General features: G+C 38.1%; 3 protein-coding genes across 6 annotated transcripts; 1 reads left to right on the top strand and 2 right to left on the bottom strand.

Moving 5' to 3' along the window:
• Positions 1-11: 11 nt before the first annotated feature.
• Positions 12-5511, bottom strand: LOC108267198 (uncharacterized). 3 transcript variants are annotated; one of them, XM_017471198.3, is made up of 3 exons: positions 5403-5511; positions 4112-4256; positions 12-2893 (listed from the first exon to the last, which is right to left on the bottom strand). In XM_017471198.3, exons 1-3 carry the CDS (start codon positions 5466-5468, stop codon positions 1407-1409), a joined length of 1698 nt encoding a protein of 565 aa, XP_017326687.1. In that variant the 5' UTR covers positions 5469-5511; the 3' UTR covers positions 12-1406. The 3 variants fall into 3 exon arrangements, with proteins under 3 accessions (XP_017326687.1, XP_017326686.1, XP_017326688.1); XM_017471197.3 differs by lacking the exon at positions 5403-5511 and adding an exon at positions 4934-5109; XM_017471199.3 differs by lacking the exon at positions 5403-5511 and adding an exon at positions 4934-5109 and having other exon boundaries at positions 12-2314.
• Positions 5512-9074: 3563 nt separating this feature from the next.
• Positions 9075-13808, top strand: ebi3 (Epstein-Barr virus induced 3). The gene is made up of 6 exons (XM_017471096.3): positions 9075-9651; positions 9950-10153; positions 11357-11474; positions 11574-11740; positions 12342-12499; positions 13205-13808. The coding sequence occupies exons 1-6, from the start codon at positions 9564-9566 to the stop codon at positions 13352-13354; spliced, it is 885 nt and encodes a 294-aa protein (XP_017326585.1). The 5' UTR covers positions 9075-9563; the 3' UTR covers positions 13355-13808.
• Positions 13742-18871, bottom strand: odf3l2a (outer dense fiber of sperm tails 3-like 2a). Of its 2 annotated transcripts, XM_017471097.3 has the most exons (4): positions 18382-18871; positions 15874-15984; positions 14502-14615; positions 13742-14343 (listed from the first exon to the last, which is right to left on the bottom strand). In XM_017471097.3, exons 1-4 carry the CDS (start codon positions 18431-18433, stop codon positions 13856-13858), a joined length of 765 nt encoding a protein of 254 aa, XP_017326586.1. In that variant the 5' UTR covers positions 18434-18871; the 3' UTR covers positions 13742-13855. The 2 variants fall into 2 exon arrangements, with proteins under 2 accessions (XP_017326586.1, XP_053537754.1); XM_053681779.1 differs by lacking the exon at positions 18382-18871 and having other exon boundaries at positions 15874-18344.
• Positions 18872-23307: the final 4436 nt, after the last annotated feature.

The raw sequence follows: 23307 nt of genomic DNA, 5'->3' as shown, positions 1-23307 counted from the left end.
TAAAACTACTGTACCTTTCCAACATATACAAACAATCGATCAGGTAACATGAAGAGCTAACCTCACAAACATGCTCTCAAACTAACTTCCATCCATTTTCCATACCGCTTATCCTACACAGGGTCGTGGGGGGAATCTGGAGCCTATCCCAGGGGACTCTGGGCACAAGGTGAGGGACACCCTGAACGGGATGCTAACCCATCCCATGGCACAACCACACATGCATTCACACACTACAGACACTTTGGAAATGCTAATCAGCCTATAACACACGTCTTTGGGCTGGGGGAGGCAACCGTAGTACCCGGTTTCCTTCTTTTCTATCCATTAGTGTGTTTTGTTTACGGTTCACCATTGCCACTGCTGTATTTGTAGTTATCTTAGAAGCATATTTGTAGATATCTTAGAAGGTTTAGAAGCAGCAGTCACACTTGTCATCAACTGTCTTATCACGTCATTAATCAAAACATTAGCCTCTTTGGATTTTGTAGCACGGTACGTTTTATTCTTCAGACGAACAAGAATGCTTTATTTTGATTTACTGACTACAACATGAAATTGATATAAGTTATGACACTCTTGACACTTTTTGTACGCCACAACAAATATTTATATCAATTGTTACTTTATAGCATTGAGAACAAATCACCGGAAGATGTATAAACCAAACATCACAAAATGTGCTAATTCCTGTATTTTCCTTTTTAACCAAAACATTTAATTCAAGGCAAAGTGTGCCTTCTATTAAATAAGTTCTAACAATAAAGAAACAACAACAAAACTTAGAGCAATAAACTTTGAAGTGCCAATAGAGGAACAAAAATATACACTTATAATCTGAAACTTATGAAACATGTTCATGAACCTGTCTTTACCATATAAAGTAACTTGAAAACAACCCTGCAAGGAAGACATGGATCGTCTTAACCGCAAAGGACTGGTGCTGGTACAGGTTTGCGTTCTTAACCAATCAGGAGCCACACCTGGTACAGAACCTACGGTGTAGCTGCAGGTTTTCTTTCCAACCAATCCACAAGCTGATGTTCTGCAGGTTCTGCACTTGGTGTGGTTCCTGATTTGTTAGAAAGACATCCTGCAGCCACCCCGCCCATTTGCAGATAAGATTGGACACTCCCTGCTCTATACTATCTTGATGTAAAGTGGCAGAGTGGTTAAAGAGGAAATTGGAACCCTGTATTGCAGAGAACTTGACAGCGTTTCTGGAAGAGAGATCAAGCGGCAGCAAAGCAAGGAAATGGCTAAGGTAAGATAGGATAGAGGATCAGGAAGCAAAGAAAGCCAGCTGCATTCCTTCTCTCACTTGGGGTCACAAGGCTTCCCATTAGGAGTTGACCTGATCTTTGTAGTGTAAATTTTCATCTTTGGTGACACCAGAACGTGCTGGTTCACTTTCTCAGTTTGGCCAATGAAGAAGAAGAAGAAGACAAAGAGCAGGATGGATGGCTGCCATGAGACCCCATGGAGGTTTTTGGCTTCTGAATCCTCTGATTTGGAGCTGCTTCCCACTTCTCCTGAGGTTTGGTCTTTCCCTGGTTGCTAGATAACACAGTTTGGGATAAGAAGGACGCACGTGTAGGAGCTGAACTGATCCAAGATGAAGAGGGGTGAGCGTGGGATGCCTGATGTTGCACCTTAGTCCTGAACTTTTTGTTCTTCATGATGGACTCTTTTTTATTATCATCAAAGCATCTTGGGATCGCCATTGAGTCTTGCTGTCTTACATTGCCCGAGACATCTGACCAAGATGTAGGTAGATAGTGGACTGTGGCCTTCCCAGAATCTGAGGTGTAGGTAGAAGATCCTGAATTTGTTGAGGAAATGTGACCATGTGACACTTTAGGAGTTACCTTTTGCAAATTGCCATGGCCAGTCTTCAACCCTTCTTCCATTGTCAGTTTGTTCTCTTCAGCAATTGTTGTTTTACGCGGATTTGGAGTCAACATCCGAGTCTGAAGTTGGTGTTTACTAACCCTGAGCAATGGTGACGATGACTGTTCTGAGTCAGGGAGTGCAGATTGAGTCTTTGGCAGGATCTGCTGATTTGATGACAAAGAAGGTACACGTAAGGCGGCCATCTTCCCAGTCTTCTCTTCTTTGCATTTTGACTTTGTCAGTTGTTCTTCCTTCTCTTTGTCCTTTTTTTTCTTACCCTTGTCATCTTTAAATAAAGCCCTGGCAAGTGGAGTCTCCATCCAGTAAGGCGTTTTAACCTTCTGCAAGACCCATTTACTTGAATTTTTTGGTGGAGAACCAGAAGCTGATGGGGTCATGGATGAAGAAGAGGAGCTAAGATCTGAGGAAGAGGGGAGACACGAAGATGAAGAGCCATTACAAAGACCACAGGAGGACAGACAACAGGAAGATGAGGAATCAGAAGAGAAGCAGTTATCTGAGGAAATGGATGAGGACCAATGCGAAGATGTATCAGAGCAATAGTCAGGCGGGGAGGAGGAAAGATCTGAGGAAAGAGGAGAGCACAAGCAGGAAGGTGAATCAGGGTGAAAATTGGAAGAGGAAGATAAGGAGTTCTTGAAGACCTGCTGGTCACACTCTTGAGGGACTGAACGAGAGGAATGTTGCAAACGGAGGGCTGCTTGTTTCAAAGACTGGGGCTCATTCCACACAGCATTACTGGATGAGGTGAGAATGGAAGAGTTGTCAGAATTTGATTTGATAATGGTCTCTGTTGGTCCACTGGAGAGCCAGTGATCTTTCCTCCAACTGCACTTAACACAAGAATGACACAAGATGGAACAGTTCACGTCAAATTTCCATGAACAAGAGACATCGGTGTTGCACTTCACACAGGTGTATGGATCTTTGGGAAGAGTTGCCGGCACAACAGCGGGTATAGGAATCTTCTTCGGCCTCCCTGAACGACAAATTTAGAATAAAACCAAATACTATGAAAAAAAAAATCCGAAATGGCTATGAGAACATCCGGCCAAATGTTTGTGGACGCCTGCCCATGACAACCATATGGGTTTGTTTAACATCCCATTCCAGCTTTAGTCCTCCCTTTGCTGTTATAATAACCTCCACTCTTCTGGGAAGGCTTTCCACTAGATTTTGGAGCGTGGCTGTGGGGATTTGTGTTCATTCATCCACAAGAGCATTAGCGAGGCCAGACACTGATGTCGGGTGTGGAGGCCTGGGGTGCAGTTGGTGTTCCAGTTCATCCCAAAGGTGTTCAGTGGGGTTGAGGTCAGGGCTCTGTGCAGGAAACTCGAGTTCTTCCAGTCCAACCTTAACACACAATGTCCTCATGGAGCTCGCTTTGTGCACAGGGGCATCGTCATGCTGGAACATGTTTGGGCCTCTTAGTTCCAGTGACGGAAAATTGTAATGCTACAGCATGCAAAGATATTCCATACAGTCGTGTGCTTCCAGCTTTGTGGCAACAGCATGGGGAAGTACCACATATGGGTGTGATTGTCAGGTGTCCACAAACTTTTGTACATATAAAGTAACATGTATAGCAAACGACTGTCCCCGAGTTTAATATACAATCTTTATACCACAGTGCTTCTGAATTCTCCAATCTTATTGGTCAGGAGGTTGTAATTCAAATCAGAGGTATGTATTAAACACACTCATTCTAATAAGCTATCTTTTCTATAGCAACAACGTATAAAGGGACTTGTATGGTAGTCCCCTCTGTGAGGGGACATTTATTTAACATTTTTGGAAGGAGTCTCCAGTGTCGGCACTTTGTAACAGTCAGCGGTAAATCTGTAACTTTAGGTTTTCCACCATAGGAAAGTCTTCAGGATAGAAGGTTTGAAGTTTTTGCGATTTTTAGGTAACAAGCTACATGTTTACGTCTTATTAACTTCAAGAGAAAGTGAGGTCATGTCTGTATATAGTTATCATAAAGTGATAACAGGAACTAACTAGTTTTAGGGATGTTCCACAACCTGAAACTGATTTTATTGATTGATTGGTAATCATTGGCAAGTTGCTGTGGTATAAGAGGAACTAAACCCTTCAGGACTTTTTTTTTTAACCACAACTTTAGGGTGCTCAAAGTAACTCTGCTTTATTGCTAACAATCATTAAATTAATATCTCATTTAAGAAAATATTCCTACCCCTGGTTCTACGTTTGTTAGGCGCAGTGAATACAGTCTTGTCCAGCCTCTCAAAACGAAACAGGACCACCTCTTCCAGACCAATCAGGCACACAAACTCTCTGTTCCATGACGGAATGACACTGAAGTCATTCGTTGGATCGTGCTGTCAAACAAGAAAAAAAAAAAGAAGACACATCCAAATTCCAAACCTAGAGCTATAGATCCATGTCCAACATTTTCTCCCCCATATTGCACTTAATAACAAATATATAAATATCTCTACGTAATATAAACATGGCCACAGAAGACACTCGTAGAAACCTCGAACACTCAAAGAAGGTACGTTCCTAGAAATTTATTGCATTTTTGGTTGTGTTTTTTTTTTTTTTGCATATTTGTAAATAGTCAAGTGTCCTCTGTCCATGTTCTGATGAAATAATACATCCAATGACAGGAAAAGAGATATCGAATTATCCTAATTGTTTATTCATGGAAGAAGTCTCCAGTTTCAGTAATGGTCAGTACGTTTGCGGCGGAGGGAAAGCTATCGGGTCTGGTTTCTGATTAACTTGACAAACTGCGTTGATTTATTTTTTTATCCTCTTATTGAATGTAACTATAAAGGGATAAAAGTATGTTGTGGTGTTGAGTATTCAATCAGTATTATAATCATGGGCAAATTGCTACGATATGACACAAGACGAATAAAACATTTCAAGAAGTGCTGTTATTTTTTTTGGATACTAATCAACTTCAAGATGTCACACCCCGCAGTCACTGATTATTTTCCGATAATAGCAAACATCCAAGTGTACTGGTGGAAAACTTGTTCTTCCTTACCTTTCCATACCATACTTTAAGATCACTTAGTCTCCATTCCAAATAGCAACCTACTCCCTGTGTAAGTGCACTACGCTCTACCTGCACCCTACTTAGTGCACTAAAACTCCAACAGGAAGTCATTTTGTAAATCAGCCAGAATTAAATAAAGTGAATTTTGCTTCTTATACCATTCATTTCTCTCATTCAAAAGAGAAAGACAAACATGTAAAAGTCACACAGTTTTGTTTAGAAACTTTTAACCTTGGCCCTAATGGTAGTTTTCTGAGGATTTTTTTTTTGCTAGCAATACCTAGTTAATAAGGCGCTATAAAGGCTAATGTTATGCTAACAGGATAAATTAGCAAAATGGCCTCCCTCATTTTGCTAGGTCATGTTCCAGTAAGAAATATTCAATCTGACAGCCAGGCTAAAATTTTCTTTTACAATTTAAATTTCTAAACAAAAGCAAAACAAAAATCACCCTTACCATCCTTTTCTTTTTATTTTGGTTTGGAAAATACGCTTTTAAGCTAACGTTGCACTCGTTAGCCATCTCGGTGACTCTTCTACAATTATAAAGCTAGTTAAGTTAAGTGTATGGGTTGCCAGATTGGTGGTATTGGTGGTAGTGAAAAAAGATCCTTGTTGGATCTTCCATTTAGTTTAAATAAACTATTATAAGTTTAAAACTGGGATATGTGTATTGTAGGAATTCCTGCTTTGTACATGTATTTTAAATACAAAAAGCAAAAAAAAAAAAACCAACTGAATTTATTTATAATGAACACATATATGGGGAGGTGGTGGCTCAAGGGTTAAGTCTCTTAGTTACTGATTGGAAGGTCAGGGGTTGAAGCCCCAGCACTGCCAAGGTGCCACTGTTGGGTCCTTGAGCAAGGCCCTTAACTCTGCTCTAGGGGAACTGTATCATGGCTGACCCTGTGCTCTGACCCCAACTTCCTGACAAGCTTGGATATGCGAAAAAAAGAATTTCACTGTGCTGCAATGTATTTGTGACAAATAAAGGCTTCTTCTTCTTCTACACTCACTAGTCACTTTAATAGGAACACCTGTACACCTGCTCATTTATGCAGTTATCCAATCAGCCAATCACGTGGCAGCAGCGCAATGCTTAAAATCATGCAGATACAGGTCAAGAGCTTGAGGTAATGTTCATATCAAACTTCTGAATGAGGGAAAAGTGTGATCTCTGTGACTTTTTCTCTTTACAACCGTGGTGAAGAGAAAGGCATCTCAGAACACACAATAAATAAAAATCAAACCTTGAGGTGGATGGGCTACAACAGCAGAAGACCACATCAGGTTCAACTCCTGTCAGCCAAGAACAAGAATCTGAGGCTATCGTAGGTACAAACTGGACAGTTGAAAACTGGAAGAAAAAAAAAGTTTGGGTAGGTCTGTGCATACAGTATGATAGCCTCAGATTCCTGTTCTTAGCTGACAGGAGTGGAACCTAATGTTACAAGCCCATCAACCTCAAGGTTTGATGTTTTGTGTATTCTGAGATGCTTTTCTGCTCACTATGGTTGTAAAGAGAGATTATATGAGTTGCTATATCCTTCCTGGCAGCTCAAACCAATCTGGCCCTTTTTCCTCTGACCGCTCTAATCAACAAGGCGTTTCCATCCACAGAATTGTCAATTACACAATGCTTTTTATTTTATTTTTTTTGCACCATTCTGTGTAAACTCTAGAGACTTGTGTGTGTGTGTGTGTGTGTGTGTGTGTGTGTGTGTGTGTGTGTGTGTGTGGAAAACCCCAGATCAGCAGTTTCTGAAAAACTCAAACCAGCCCATCTGGTACCAACAACCATACCACAGTTAAAGTCACACTTTTTTTCTTCATTCTGATGTTTGATGTGAACATTACCTCAAGTTCTTGAATTGTATCTGTATGATTTTAAAAAAAAAAGAAAAAAAGATAATAAATAAATTTGCATTGTGCTTCTGTGACATGATTGACTGATTAGATAACTGCACGAATGTGCAACTGTGCAGGTGTTTCTAATAAAGTGGACAGACTATATAAAGAGAAGTGGACTATATTTATATTTCCAAACACAGAAGACTAATGGCTAACATGTAGCTAACGCTGAATCTTACAGGTTCACCTACTGTAGAGTTCAAACACCTGAGCTGAGGCGAAAATTGGTTTGAGTACATCCCTCCATCTTGTGGCCATCACCGGCAATGACAGCTAGTAGTATATATGCATACATTCATACATGCACAAATAAAATGCACTCAGTATTTAAGACAGACATGTGATGTTCAGAACATGACCCATCAGACGTGTAAAAAAAAAAATCCCATGACTGATTTTAAAAATGCTCCCAAGAATCCTATCTTTTATTATTATTATTATTATTATTATTATTATTATTATTATTACCGGTCCTCTGGGAATACAGTTCCTCCTGTTCCTATTTCTGTTGTTGCCATAGGAATAGTTTTCATTTTGTCCCAAAGCCTGTGGTGAGAAAATGAAAAACCCTGTGTTACTGCCATCTCCATTCCTGTACAGCTCTATCTCAGTGTTAGATTGGAAACCAAATGAAAAAATGAAGAATTCATCAGGATCAAAATAATAACACCTGTTATAATGTAAGCGGACAACAGGAACTAACTTGTCTAGCAGACGTTCCACTACATCAAATGTTGGGTAACTGTAAATGGATAAATAAGTATGATGTATCATTGTTTAAAACATCCATATCCCAGAGAGCGTAGGGCACAAGGCGGGGTACACCCTGGATGGGTGCCGATCCATCGCAGGGCACAATCACATACACTACGGACACTTTGGATAATCAGCTTACCATGCATGTCTTTGGACTGTGGAGGTGTACCCAGAGGAAACCCCCGCTGCACAGGGAGAACATGCAAACTCCGCAAACACAGGGAAGCAACGGGAATCGAACCCCCAACCCTGGAGGTGTGAGGCGAACATGATAACCACTAAGCCACCATATATATATATATATATATATATATAGTTACAACCCGCTATCTTTGGGATGGGAAGTTTTTTGCCTTGCTCCCACCTCCCAGGATCACATCACTAAATGGCGTACATATTTAAAGAGGAAGAGGAGTGAGAATGGACTGGGATGTTGGAGGTGGTTACATGTGTGTTGCTGGTTTAGAGTGTTTGGCTGTGCTGCTTTATGCTATTTTCTGGCTGATGTTCTGGTTTTTGACTTCGAGTTTAGTTGTCCCTGTATCTGTTTATGTATATTCTTCACCATTGTATATATGATTCACTTGGTTCACTGGCAGTAGGGGTGTGGGTGCCATTTCTTTGGGGAGAGGGTCCTTTTGTCTCTGTCTTTGGATTAGGTAGTTGGGGAAGTATCCTTGTATTTTTGTTATTTTCCTTTTAGGTAAGCTAGCTACCTAACACGAGTCCTTTTGTTTATTATTTTGGCCTTGGCCTATCCTGAAGGTATGTCTGGTGGTTGGCTCTTTGTATAGTTGTATATTTATAATTGTGTGTTACAATATACCACAACTTTTTTGAACAACCCTGTTTGTGTTATTCCTGGCGCCCTCATTTTTAAAGGTCAATTCCATTGAATCCCGAGCTGGTTACTCTGTGTGGCCTAACCTAGACTGGGCTGTAACTTATATATATATATATATATATATATATATATATATATATATATATATATATATATATATATATATATATATATATATATGCTGTTTTGAATAAAACACTTCAGTGCATGTTGTTTTGGGGGAAATAGTCCACTTTGGGGTGGAACAGGAGCTGTATTTTGTTTCTTATGTGTAATTGATTCAATGTGCAGTATGATTATACAAAAAAATAGTGGTCGACAAATAAAAAAGGGACTAAAATGATGTGAGGATTTTGTATGTGTGTAGGGAAAATTCTGGACTAGCTCTGTGAGAAACCATGTAAAAGTCCATCTTTAAAGGACTTCTCCCTTAACCGCTCTGTTTCTCTCTTTCCATAAAAGGATCAATACATGAGGGGGGTCTACACCATTTATTTATGAGCAATGACATTATTTACAAAGCAGTTCAAACTCGAGAACTTGGATCATCATCGACATCTGTTGTCTGATCTTTGCACTTTGGGCTTGATTATCAATCGAAGCGACATAGCGGATTTGGTGGCAGAGACGCCACATTGTTGTCCCAGAATCACATGCCGCACCTTTAAAGAATTAACTCTGCTTCACAGTGCCACGTTTTGTTTTTTGGGGGTTTTTTTCAGTGTGGTTGTTTTTATGTTCGTCCTGTGCGATCTAGCTGCTCGAACGTTTGGTCGTCGTGTTCCGAGCTTTGGACTTGCAGAGGCATCACAAGTTGTCGACTTTCGACTGCTAGTTTACAATTTCAATTAGCAACATGTGCTAAGAAGGATTATCCTTCGACGGATCCCGTCTTGAAGCCGAATAGGACGGAAGCGAAATCCGATTCGAATCATTTTCCATCAGCAATCGTTTCTATTTCAGCCTTGATTTCTGCAGGATTTTTTTTCACTCTTTGGTGCCTCTCGGAGTATGTTTACTAACTAATGATTAACCAAAAAAAAAGAACTCTTCTGCTGACCTGAAAGTTGATCTTGAAATCATTCATCTTCTCCTGCATTAACAATGTGCCTGAAATCTTCTTTATATGCTCTCTCCCTTTTCGCTTTCTTTCCTCAATTCTGGAGTCAAGACACATCTTCTGAACCGAAGGGTAAGGACAATAGGAGGAGGAGATTTAGGGTTTTTGAGAGTTCTTTATTTGAAGATCTTGAAATAAGGGCCTGGGGTTTTTTGTTTGTTTGTTTGTCTGTTTAAAATGAATCTGTGTAGATCTTTTACACCAAAATATTTCCAAAAGTATGACGTAAATTAAATGTAACTATAAGTGGACAAAAGTACAGCATTTCATTCATTATAATTGTTGGCGTTATAATTCCTGTGGTATAAGAGGAATAAATCACTTCATTGAACCTTATTCATCCAGGGTCTCGATTTCTTTTCGCCATCAGATCTTTATGCGGCTCTTGGATCGTCTGTTGAGTTGCCCTGTGTGAACGGAAGAACTAACGGGTCAGAATGGAGACTTAACGGATCATTCCTGATCTCGAGTCCTGTTCTTCGCTTACACAACACCAGCCTTGCCGATCAGGGCTTCTACACATGCCACGACTCGAACGGAGAAATCGTTGAAACAGTACGACTGCAGCTGGGCTGTGAGTAGGGAAACCATTTTGAATTCGGTGGGGGTTAACGCTGCTGTAATGCTGACACTGGAGACTCCTTCATAAATGCTACAAAAAAAGTCACCATAACAACGCTTTTACTCTGTTTATTAGGCTTCGATTACAGTATGTGAAGTGTATGATATACAAGGCCATGTGAATTAGCCGCTACTATAGAAACGATAATGAGAACTAGCACCACCGGGGTCGGGGGTTCAAATACCACCTCCGCCCTGTGTGCGCAGAGCTTCCATGTTCTCCTGGGGGTTTCCTCCAGGCACTCTACTTTAGAAATGTATTGAAGGCTGATTGGCATCTCTAAATTGTCCGTAGTGTGTGAATGTGTGCTGGATTGTGCCCTGCAATGGGCCCCATCTTCCCTGGGATAGACTCTAGTCTCCCCCACAACCCTGTGTAGGATAAGTGGTATGGAAAATGGATGGATGGATGGACCTTCTGACCAATCGGATTTGAGAATTCAACAGTACTGTGGTGTAATTCATGTTTTTCTACATATAGAAAATTATTATATTCATTTTGTTCTGTTTTGTCCATAACTGTCTGATTTCTATTCAATTTATGTATAAAATAATGAGGTCAGTTGTATTTAGTTAGTATTTGGGCGGAATAACCCATTCTCGTTGAAGTAAGGTGACCTAAGCAATGAACATCCACAAAAACAGACTGTAAGAAACAGGACAAGACTTTTATGAACTTTTAAGAGTTCCTGAGGGGGTTGGTTTTTTAGTGCGTTAGCACAATGTTCTGTCGTTCCACGCATGTTAGGTTTGGTATACCCATTTCTGACCACAAATATAGCAAAAAAAATTTGTTTATGCCCAACAAAATTATGCATGTAAAGAGTGCCTTTGGGCATGTACTTACAAAACAGATTTTGTTTGAGGTAGACTCATTACTTGTTACTTATTACTAAACTAGTCTATAGCTCATTTCTTTAGTGCAAAATAGAGACTGGGATCACATGGTACCCAGCAAAAAGCAGCAAGGATGAGTGGTTTTTACCCGCCCATAGAACAAAGAAACATCATGGCGTATTGCATGCTCATGTGGTGCAGGGGCAGAGTTACTTTTCGTACTTTTTCTATGCTTTGATTTGTAATTGGAACAAATCCTGTTAGAATTTGGTTCTAGAATGGTATGGGTTTATAAAATGGTCCTCTATGGCCTCTGCAGATCCTCCATCCCTACCAGACGTCCACTGCTGGTCACCGAGTTATCCCCTAAAAGCCCTGTGCTCATGGACTCTGCCACAAGACCCGATACTACCAACCTATTACATCTCAACCTACAGGTAGGGTATGGAAACCACAACCATGTATTTCAGTAAAATGTTGGTTGCTCCACCAATGTTTAAAGTTCCCATGCGTATTCACACTGTGGACTTGCTTAGGTATCTTGAAGATATCTATTCATGCCAGAGACAGAGCGAACAGGACAGGCAATGTGTTCTCGAAGAACTGGATCTCTTCTCGATTGTGCCGTACCTGGTTAACATCACAGCTGTCAACGCTCTCGGGAGCAGAAGCCGTGTCCTGCCTGTTATTTTGGAGGACATTGGTAAGATTTGCCTTAGTCTTAATCTAGTCCTAATCTCACGACACTGTGCCTCTTCATAAATGGATTTTCTTTGCACCCACACCCCCACCCCATTCAATACGTTGTTTAGATCCTGACTTCATTAGTGAGTCAAAAAAAAGGCAGAGAGAATAACCTAGTTTCAATATCATATACAATTTAATATCCTATTTGATATACATTACACTCATGACCACTTTATTAGGAACACCTGTTCATGCCTTGTTGATGAGAGAAGTCCTAAGAGAATGGCCAGATTTGTTCAAGATGACAGGAAAGCTTATTATGATAACTTGTATAGCCACTCTTTACAACTGTGTTGAGCAGAAAAGCATTTCAGAACGCAAAATATGTTGAACCTCAAGGCGGATAGGCTACAACAGCAGAAGACCACATCAGGTTTCGATCCTGTCAGCCAAGAACAGGTATTTGAGGATATAGGCTCACTGAAACTTGATGGTTGGAGATTGAAAAAAACACCATATGGTGTACAGGTGTTTCTATTAAAGTGGCCAATTGATCGTAAAGTTGCCGTGTTGGGAATATTTTGTGACCTGTTATCGCTTTTGTGCTCGGTCCGCAGTGAAGCCTGACCCCCCTGTTAACTTGAAGGTAACTGCTTTACCGGGCAAGAAGCTCCACTTGCAGTGGGCTCCTCCACCAACATGGCCAGACCCTGTCACCTTCCCCCTGAAATACAAAGTGCAGTTCCAATGGGGACACAATGATGCAACTAGCATTGTGAGTCACACTCTGCTAAACACCCAGCATTTTCTCTAGCATTTTCACGCACAAAAAAATAAAGCCTTATAGGGTCAAATTGGGGCTAACTGGAATTTACTTTACTTTAGTCCTGTTAGCATTTATGAGGATGACGTAATTTCTTCCTCGTATTTCTAACCGGTACATTTCACATTTCAAAATGCTAATAATTAAGAGGTGGACAGTTAGTATAATGGCTATCATGTTCATGAACCCATATCCATAATACTAGCTGGGCCCTATCAGATAACATTGTAATATATTTACATATGACAGGAAATGAATCAGCATTTTTTTAAATGTTAAGTTACTGATACTGATGACCATGGACATGAACTAACAAGGTAAACAAATGTCAGTTTTGATTTATTAGCAGGTTTTTTTGTTTTGTTTTGTTTTTTGGTAGTTTGAGGTGTAGTCTCCTCAGGCACCTAGCTTAATGCTAGAAACGATGCTGAAGGCTAATTGGCTTGACTGATATGAAATAAACTGTACTTTTCCCATTGATGGTACCACCCTAGCAACAATGAAAAGTACAGTTTGGTACCTTTTATTGCTGAGACTGTGTGCATTCTTACTTAGCTAGCATTGCAACATTCATGTATACTAGCATTGTTAATATATTTGGATGAGGTGTACTTGTATAAATATGATTTTAAAAAAAAACACTGTCTTCTGTTCCAGATGGGTCCCACCGAGTCAGAAAGCATGGTTCGCAGCGGAGTCATGCCCGGACGGACGTATCGTATTCGTGTATCTGTTATGGACCTCTTGGGTCACGGTCAGAGCAGTGACTGGAGCGACACCGTGAACATAACTTTGCCCAGGAGCTGACCCAAACCCATACAGAGACAGAATATGTCAACAATACTGAGTCATTTAGGGTGTTTTTACACCATAAGTTTGAATTAACTGGTCACACACAGTCTGTGAATGCAAACCTGAAAGAATTCGAAGCTGTACACTACCAAGATGTTTCATCAGATTGGCAAATTTAAAAATAAATAAAATGAAATGGGTAGGGAAAAAATGCTTTTGCAACACTTTTTGCACTCGTCGTGTTGCCAGTCAAACCATAAAATAAAACTGCAAGCTATACAGTCAACTCCAAAAGTATAGGCACCCTTCGAAAAAAAAAATGGTTGTATACTTTACACATAAGCCTTATGCATAGGGTGCCAATAATTCTGAAGTTGACAAAACCAGTAAGAACAGTCAACTGGTTTCATATATCAATTAAAGAATAAGATGTACAAATAATTTATGCGAAAATACAAATAACAATGAACATTTGCTTCCTCGTCATGTGTTTATAGCTCCCAATAAGTAGCATTTTCAGTCAGTTAAATCGATCACTAGTGGTGTCACGAACTCCGAATGCCGCACCCCCATGGTGAAAGATGGCGGCCTAGGCAGGTGCACCGTCACTTTCTCCGGGCAGTGAGTGCCCGGTCCAGGCTTGCACGTGGTGTCGCTGGGGATGTTGTGGCGGCTCTGGATGGAGAAAGACGGCTGCCTGTTCATGTAGATGCTTGGGTCCGTTCTACTGTAGTGAGCTGGCCCGGGAGTCGTTGCCAGGTCCTCGGAGGGCGACCCGAGTTTCATGCGGCGGGACATGGAGTAGCTGGCGCTGGAGGGCTTGTTGGGAATACACGAACCTAACAGATTGGGCAGGGTGTAGCAGTTGGGGGCGGGCACGGTGTCTACGCTCCTGTAGCGTGTACGGAACGCCATGGTGTAGGACGGTGGGCGACGATGCCAGTTTAGCGGAGGTGCCTTCTCTGGACTGTAGGATCCTGGGCCGGGAGTTTGAAACGGATGAGCTGGGGAGAGACAGGTTTTCCAAAAATGACACAAAAAAAAACAGTACAATATATTGTACTTTTTATGCCGTTATAGGAAGTCATAGCCTTGACTTCCTGTCAGAAAGCAAATGGATAAGGAGTTTAATTACTCGACCAGCCCAGAGCATCATTCTCACCTCCGACCTTCTTTCTACCTAGCATCGAGTATGATGGTGTGCCATCTCTTCCGAAGCGAGTGATCTTGCTGTCCACGTGGTATCGAGGCCCAGGACTGGAGTCCTCAAACAGCACTACCCAGAATGCATTAACAGAACATGTAATTAAAGAAAGAATGTTAATAATGAGTGGTTAGCAGTGTTAAAAGTAGGTGAGGTAAAAGTTAGTTGAAGCTAAATGTTTTTAAATATTTCAGTACGTCCTTTGTCTTTTGTGTCCTTTCAAAAACCACACCCCCAAACCACGAGGCTAGAGTGCCTGAATGCTAGTTTAAGAGGAAGTGCTTTCTGTACACATGGCTCCTAGGGTTGTTGTGATTGGTTGGATGCTGGTGGTCCATATCATTTGTTGTTGTTTGGACTGTAGTGCCACAGTTTTACCTCTGAGCAAATATTTTATTGAAAAAGCCAGAATGTGGGGGGAGTATAAAAAAAACACTTTTAATGAAAACTAAAAATTCAAACTTTTTTGTAAAATGCTAATATTTAAATGTAAAAAAAGAAACAAAAAAGCCTCCGACAAAATATTGCCTCCAAAAATAACTGAAATTAAACAGTTTTTTTTTATTTGTGCAAAAATTTATAGTAGTGTGAAAATCACTCTATATTTCTCTGTAAAGATCAGACACAAATACAGAGCTGTAGCGCTATAAACAGTACTAAAACTACATCCAGAGTGAAAAAAAAAAAAAAAATTTAATATTGAAATATCAAAAATAAAAAGAACTATTATTAATATATTAAAACTAATCCCATTCTCAGATCCAAGCTGAAAATATTCAAATCGATATTAATTTGTACTTGTTTGAAAAAAAAAAATAAAAGCAACAATAAGACAGTTAGTGTAAATGCAGAAAACAAGCCCGAGCTAGATTTATTTTATTATTCCGGGCAATGCAACAAGAATATGCTGAAAGTATTTTTACTACTGCCTATTTTATGTCTAAAAGTCCTGAAAAGAATTACAGAGTTACACAGTTTCACAGTTGTAAAATTTTCTTTCCTGTTTCGGCGCCCCATTGCAAGCTGATATTACAATCGCCGTCATTGTGTGATTATTGTATTACACCGTACAACATAAACATATCAGGATGATGTGCACTGTTTAATTTGCAACACCCCACTCCCCCCACCCCCCACCCCCCTCTATTATAAGCAAGGTTGTAACGACAGTTTAGATATCGGATGCCGCAACGGTGGAGTAATCCATCTCCACAGTTTACGCCGGGGAAGTCCAAGCATGCCCAGTGGTTATGATGAGCAGGAAGCTCTTAGCTCAGCCTCATATAAATAGCAGTGTGATGGCAATGACATGAGGTCTGATTCCACTTACTTTTGCTGCTCATACGCCGGTGGAAGGAGTATGCCGGACTGCTGGGCTTGGTGTAATCGTGGTTTATGTAGCCCATGGTAGGGGGGAGAGCGTAGTGCCCTGGTCCAGGCCCTTAATAATAATAATAATAATAATAATAATAATAATAATAATAATAATAATAATGAGTTTGCATTTATTCATTTGGCACGCACTTCTATCTAAATCCATGCTCAGAGCTGAGCATATGGGTCTTATCACAGCTCAGTAGTGGTCATGGGAACTCAAACAGTCCTACCGTGCTGAAAAAAACAAACAATAAACCTTCATAGAATTTGTGATGGGTTTTAATGGTTATAATGAGAATTGTATTGGTTTGAATGGAAACTGTAACGGTCCCTGTGGGTCTCTACTGGTCATTTATTGCCTTCTATTTGTGGCATGTTATGTCTAGTGATTACCATTAAGGACCAGTAATGGTAAATGGTTTTAATTACTCCGTCCAGCTCTCTGACCTCCTCATTTGTACACTCTGCTCAAACGATCATGCTAATACCACCACCGACACCTTCATCTACACTGTGTTCATCATTAATATCCCACTGAACAGCTCTGGGAAATGGTAAGTGAGGAAAAGAAGCTTTGTTTTCAGAGAAACCTGGCTGTTATCTGTTGTGTTTGAGCTTGTAACGGTGCTAGTAATAGCAACGTATCCGTTTTTGTGGCATTAGCACAGCACACAACCTCAAAGTTTCCACAGGAGTAACTAAAATACAAGAAAGACCAACAAATTAGCACTAGAACGACTAAAATCAGAAGAAATACTTCATCATTAACATGAGAATGCTAGAGAATGTGTTTGAAAGTGAATGAAAGTGTGAGTGTTCTGAGCAAAAAGATGGTGGGTACTGCTGTTGTTAGCAATACATTTTTTTTTTAAAAATGACAGCAAGTCTGTTTGAGAGACATGCTCTGAGGTAAATTTGAATGATACTAAACTGCTAGCTGAAAGTTTAGCTACAGTACATTAACCAAGCAACTTCAGGCATTTGCAGGTAACAGAGTCAACTGTATTACTTTAATTTGTGGCTATGTATTTAAAAAAAAAAAAAAAAAAAAAAAAAAACTTATTTGGTGTATTAAAACTATCAGAAGTGATTTTTTTTATTATTATTATTTTATTTAAATTACTACTAGAACTCTATCCTTCCAGTTCAACGATACATGAGAGTAAATGTATTTTTAGCCTAAAATTCAGCCACATGTGCAGAACACATTGCTTGAGTCCTGATGCACAGCTGTAAAAACCCTCATTTAAATCCTGACTTCTAGCAGGCCATGAAATTTCATACTGCTCTAAAGAAAAGAAAGAAAAAAAAAGTCAGCCTAGGGGACAGGCAGGTGTCCCTGTGGACTCATTTTAATGCTGATCCGGTTTCTTATGAGCTTCCTTTGCCTTAGATTTGTGTTTGAGTTTCACAAATTGAGAACATGCGTGTTCTGAAAAATGGCGCGGCACTTTTTGTTAAACAAATCCGCACGCAATGTGAAAAATATCGTATTTCTTCTCGATTATAAAATGCACGTTAATGACCTTCGTCTCGAAAGCGCCAGAATGTATATAGTATTGAATAGATTCAACTTCCAAATGGGATTACTTCTAAACATTTCACCTTTAAACTGACAGCTATACAACTTCTTATACCACAACACATTTGAATCCCAGAGTTCTGATTGGTCAGAAGGTGTCAGTTAATTTTCTATAACGGCAGCGCTGACGTACTGTACCTTATCGTTTCTATAGTAACACAGAGACTTGCATGGTGTATGGACTTGTACGGGTGCACCACATAAACGGATATAAATGTGTAATTGTTGACACGGGGACGTTTTCTTTAGGGAAGTGAGTCCCCAGTGTCAGCTTTGTGTAACTTTTTGTGACATTCTCTAACCATAATGTGGGAAAAAGATAATATCACAAGTATTTTTTGCGTTTTTTTTTTTTTTTTTAGAGCTCCAACATTCATGCTACACATTCAATACCGTAATAGCAGTGAAGTAAGATGGCCTTTATTTGAAAGCGGATATTGAGGCACACCACAGCCTGAAGTGTCCAGACCACCAAACTTGGGTGGTTTCTTCAGAAACGGCAGGGTGCTTGTAACACGACCCCTCTTTATTAGACCGAACGTGGGCTCAGGATTAAACTCTGATGCACGCCGCAAGTCCACGACTCCACAAGCCTTTGATTATGGGGTTATTCCGACCCAGTTAAGATCTCGCTCTGAACCTTAACACATGGCGCTCCAACTTTATCGTTGGAAAGATTAATCTTGCCGTCTCCAAAAAAAGCATTTAAAATACTACCGAATATAATATACTTCAAGAAAATATTGTATCAAGGGGTGAAATTATGTATTAAAGCTTATTTTCTCTAAGCATACCGAAACTAATAGTCTGAAGTGGTTTGTGTGGAAAGTACCATAAAAGAATGAGCCGGAAATTTTCCGGAAGATTCAAAGAACTCACCCCTCTCCCGGCCAGCGATGAGAGGACGCCGTCTCGTCACTTCTTCTGCCATGGAGCGCACGGTCCTACTTCACAGAGACCGTCCTCGTGTCCAGGTCTGGCACAGGTTGAGTACTCAGCCTCACACGCACACACACACACACACATATGGGAGGGCCAACTACGACCTGAATTATAGATGATCATTACAAGGATGAGAAACCTTATCCTCGTCTGAGCGATACACACATCCAGGAGCAACAACAAAAAAAAGGAATGGAAGAAACATTAGCAAGCATGACGTGAAATTTGCACAATGCATCACTGTACAATGAGTCAAGAGCTACAAGTTGTGAGAAGAAAATTGGCAAAAAAAATTGTGAAGGTCAAATCAATAAAGAGTCTTCATGTGTCTTTTTTTAAAGTAATTTTTAGTCAGTTTTTAATCTCTGTATTTATATATCCAATACATCTACACGTTCCTATGACAAAGTAATTTAAATAAGTCTTTATCATTAAAAATACTGATTACTATTAAAATATTACCTCACATAAATTTTTTATTTTTTTTAAGTATCCTTGTATTTTCTTGCTGTACCCCCCCATCCCCCCCCAGTTGCCGTGTGGACACACGCTTCGTTACTGTGGATTCGGATTGCAGCTTACAGGTATCTCTTGGCTCGAGTGTCGTTCAAAGAAGTACTTTGTTCATGGCTCTGGGTTACTTGATTGGATTAGCAAGAGCGGTTTAATTAAGAACAAAAAAATGCCTCCACAAAAAAAAAAAAAAAACGCTAATTAAAATGTTAAATTGCATTTTAGTGAAGTCGTAACTACTCCTTTAATATACACTCAGATTCATTCGATTGATTTTCTAATTCTATTACCGTATTGGTGATGATTCAATTTATAACTCTGTTCAAACTTGATAACTAATAATGTTAATAATCATAAAGCTTTATTAACAATACAATTCACAAAAAAAATGTGAATTTGTGAATGTTATTATCAGTATTCTTCATTAATGTTTTCAAATTACAATAATGTAGCTATGCATTTTTGTTTGTCCAGAAATTCATTTGGATTTGAGTATGTTTATATTCGTTAATGAATATTTCAGTCGCTTTATAATGATTTGTAGGTTGTTTTAATTTGTTATACAGATAGCACTAGACATGATTATATGTTAGCAAAGAAATTACTTATAGCACTTATATTACTGGAGTGATACACCTTCTGTGCTTGGCCCCCGAATGATTTACCAATATAGGCTTCATAGAAAGCGTTACCCAATATTGCACGGACATGGCGTATGTAATTTAGGAGACGGGGCACCTGGGCGGTACAGCAGAGTGTGTATAGTGATGGTGGAACAACAGGACAGACCCCAGCAGCGCATTAAACATTAAAAGCCACTCCAAAGTGAGACGCATTCCATTTAAATGGTGGGTTCCTTTACACAAAATGGAAACAGTGATGACATACAAAAACACTCCCAGATAGCAGATGAGTGATGACACAGCGCCGGTCCGTGTAAATTATTGCTTTCATCTGGCCAGCATACCGCCATGGAACAACAGAGAGGAATTAATGCCAATGGTGGAACCTTGATGAAACCACATCTCAGGCATGATACAGACCACGGCTTAGCCACAATACATTTGCAGTCACCATAACGACTGAACTTAATCTGCCTAAACTCAAGCAGATTTGGTCCAACAATTGGCTGGAATGGCTGTTATGCAAATTATAGACTGAAAGTAAATTATTTATTTTATTATTTATAAGAACCCTTTTGGGAATAGTTCATTGCAGGTTTTTTTTTTAATGCATTGTTTAAAAAAATATTTTACACATAAAGTTTAGGATTTAAAAGGGCTAAATGGTACCGCAATCGTGGAATCAATTCAACTCTTTGTTAGTAGGGATATTTGAAAATCTTTAAAAATATATTTCTAAACCTATGTTGTAAAAGTTCTGTGAAATGTGCTTAATGTTAACTAAATTATTAGAAAATGTTTGATTCCCCTGCCCCCCACAATAAGTGGTCTTAAAACAACGAACAATGAAAAAAACAATAGTTTCACAGCTTGGTTTAGACTTCATTGTACCTCTATGGCTGTGAGTGATGTCACCCCATTCATTTCAAGACCACACGAAAAGTTGAATATTTTGTACATTTTGGTACATAAGTTTATTAAATTAGTACTTAATTACTGCAGAAATGTTTTAAATTTTTGTACATTATTTTGTTAAATTAGTACTTATTTACTGCAAAAATTACGTTGTTATACATTTTTTTGTTAAATTAGTACTGTATTTAATTACTGCAAAAGTATTTAGCAAGTAAAATATATTGAATATAAGCAACTTCAATCACTATTTCTCTTACTTAGATTGTTATAAGCCTATTTTTTAGATGTCTGCCAATTAAGCTTGCAAATAGTAACTATGTCTAGAAATATAGGCTTAGAAATCTTATATTTGTTATATAATAACTTTTCCTTTGTTGAAGTTAAATCTACTTATACATAATTTTTACAGTGTAGTTAGGGTTTTTACATTTACATTCTTAAATTAACTAGCTAGTAAAATTTCCTACTTGGCTTGTTCAGTTAGCTACCTAAGTAAGTTGTGTAAATTAATTTGTTAAACTAGCTAGCTAGTAAATGTTCCTACTTTGGCATGTTAAAATTACAGGTATTTTTTGTTGCTAATGTCTTGGTCATTGACTTCACAAACAAATCAGGAAGAATTAATGTGGATGATTTTATTATATATGTTGTAACTTATTATATATGTGGATAACTTCATAAAATATCTAAACATTGTCAATAAATTACACTGTAAGCAATATTACTATACATAACTAAATTATGTGCATGCATAATGCTCTGTGATCGAATAGCGTCCCATCCAGGGTATATTCCCACTTACTGAAGATCTGAATAACTTTAATCCAAATGGGATAGAAAAATGAGCTTTAGATTTTGGTTTTAGTGTTGTTGTTTTTTTTTTTTGGTGGAATGGCTTCCCCTTACATGTGTCTCAAACCAGATTATTTCCACTTGTGGTTCTGTGACAGAGGAACGAGTTCCACGATTGAACCTTAAAGAAAGTCTCAGCTCTTCTGACCATCGATGCGAAGGACCATCACGCTGTCTGTCTCTGATTTATCTGTTTGGGTGATCGATAATCTGCGTTCCTTTCAGTTCCTCGCATTTTGCTGTTATTGCTATTTCCGTGTGTCGTCTTGTTCAAAACTTGTATAGCTTCTACATCTCGCCTACACGTGAGCTTAGTTGTTGCTCTCTCATTTCTTCCTCCTTCTATCTCTCTCTTGTTTCTCAACTCCATCTCGCAGGACTTCGGCTAACATCTCGATGCTCGAATTGGATTCACTTGTAAGTTTTGTGCTGAATTATATATTTTTTTTATATAATTTCTATTATAAATAGAGATGTAAATTATATTTAACGTGTTGTACTTTCATATATCTATCTATCTAATATATATATATATATATATATATATATATATATATATATATATATATATATATATATATATATATATATGTGTGTGTGTGTGTGTGTGTGTGTGTGTGTGTGTATATAATGTATATAAAATTATAATATATAATAATATATCTCTCAAAGTACAAATATATGTGTAATACATGAATTAAGGATGGGACAGAGATTTCCTTATTTTATATTATATATTATATAATATAATATATTATATATTCCTTATTTATAACAACTAAATGCTAGGTTTCTCCTCACTTGTCTTGCTAACCAGCTAACTAGTTAACTGAATACTTTCACTACAGCTGTAGTGGAATGTACAATTACAGATGCACTATATATTTATATATATCATATAATGGCTATATCAGGTATTTAATTTTTAAATTAAGTACTTTTTCCATTTTTGCCATTAAAAAATTAATTTGATTTAAAATTACATACATGATATATGTACAGCATTGTACAGGATGAATTATATATAATGACTATAACATGTAGTTATAACATGCAGTGAAAATTTAAAACAGTAAAAAAAAAAAAAATTAATCCATTTAAATAAGGCCTACAACAGAAATTAAATTAATTATGAATTATTCATGTTACCAAAACATTCAATGAAATGTGCTCCTCAATATACATATATAATATACGTGAAAGTATATAAAGATATGAAAATGTTTTTGTTTTTTTATATAATCCAAAAACTATTGTGTATTAGTTGGTTAAAATATTGTGAAATTTAAGACAATACCGATATTAAAAATACACCAAAGTGATTTTTCAGTATTATTAAAACCAGTGATTTTTAATATATTTTTTTTAAACCAGTGATTTTTTTTTTATTATTTATTTGACAATTCTTGTAATTGTGAGAAGATTGTAATTGTAATTGGGGGAAGATTTTTTCCCCCTAATAAACTCAAACTAGAAACTTGAACGTGATTTTCTTTGATCAATTAATTTTACTGTTTATATTTTTTATTTAATTTGGGAAAATATTGTGTTTGTTTATAATGATATTTATATTTTTTCTAAATATTTTCTTCAATATTTCGTCTTTTTAGTAACCTATAGGTTTTTACTAAATACAGCTTCAGAAGCACTTTGTTTGCACTAGTGAAAATTCTGTCCTTGCTTTTAATTTTTACCACATCTACTAAATACATTGGGGTCTAAATGTCTGGATGCAGTATTGAAAAATCTTCTATTTGGCATTCTTTTCTTGTTTAATACAACTTTTTTCATTACAAATGATGATATGAATAACCAGAGTGAAATGTAGAATCTTAGAACATGAATTTCAGAATGACAGTGTGCTGATGTTGTGTAAAACCTTTGACTATTCTTGCATATTTTCATGCTACTGAAAAATTCCTTTCTTTCTTTACAATTTTGAACATTTCAAAAACTTTAT

The sequence above is a fragment of the Ictalurus punctatus genome, chromosome 7 (genome assembly GCF_001660625.3).
Source record: "Ictalurus punctatus breed USDA103 chromosome 7, Coco_2.0, whole genome shotgun sequence".
Lineage (NCBI taxonomy): Eukaryota > Metazoa > Chordata > Actinopteri > Siluriformes > Ictaluridae > Ictalurus > Ictalurus punctatus.
Note: the sequence above shows the minus strand (reverse complement) of the source record. Positions and strands in the feature narration are given on the sequence as shown.

Bases quoted from the DNA above. Each gene is read 5' to 3' on its own strand.
- LOC108267198 (XM_017471197.3), bottom strand. From the start codon at position 5,056: ATGACTTCCTGTTGGAGTTTTAGTGCACTAAGTAGGGTGCAGGTAGAG. The intron at 4,257-4,933 runs GTAAGGAAGAAC...CTTGTTTGACAG, and splicing joins TTAAAGTATGGTATGGAAAG to CACGATCCAACGAATGACTT. The intron at 2,894-4,111 runs GTAGGAATATTT...TTTGTCGTTCAG, and splicing joins TAACAAACGTAGAACCAGGG to GGAGGCCGAAGAAGATTCCT.
- ebi3 (XM_017471096.3), top strand. From the start codon at position 9,564: ATGTGCCTGAAATCTTCTTTATATGCTCTCTCCCTTTTCGCTTTCTTT. The intron at 9,652-9,949 runs GTAAGGACAATA...TTTCGCCATCAG, and splicing joins CACATCTTCTGAACCGAAGG to ATCTTTATGCGGCTCTTGGA. The intron at 10,154-11,356 runs GTGAGTAGGGAA...TGGCCTCTGCAG, and splicing joins AGTACGACTGCAGCTGGGCT to ATCCTCCATCCCTACCAGAC.
- odf3l2a (XM_017471097.3), bottom strand. From the start codon at position 18,433: ATGGCAGAAGAAGTGACGAGACGGCGTCCTCTCATCGCTGGCCGGGAG. The intron at 15,985-18,381 runs GTGAGTTCTTTG...ATTATTATTAAG, and splicing joins CATCGCTGGCCGGGAGAGGG to GGCCTGGACCAGGGCACTAC. The intron at 14,344-14,501 runs GTGAGAATGATG...GTCTCTCCCCAG, and splicing joins AGGTAGAAAGAAGGTCGGAG to CTCATCCGTTTCAAACTCCC.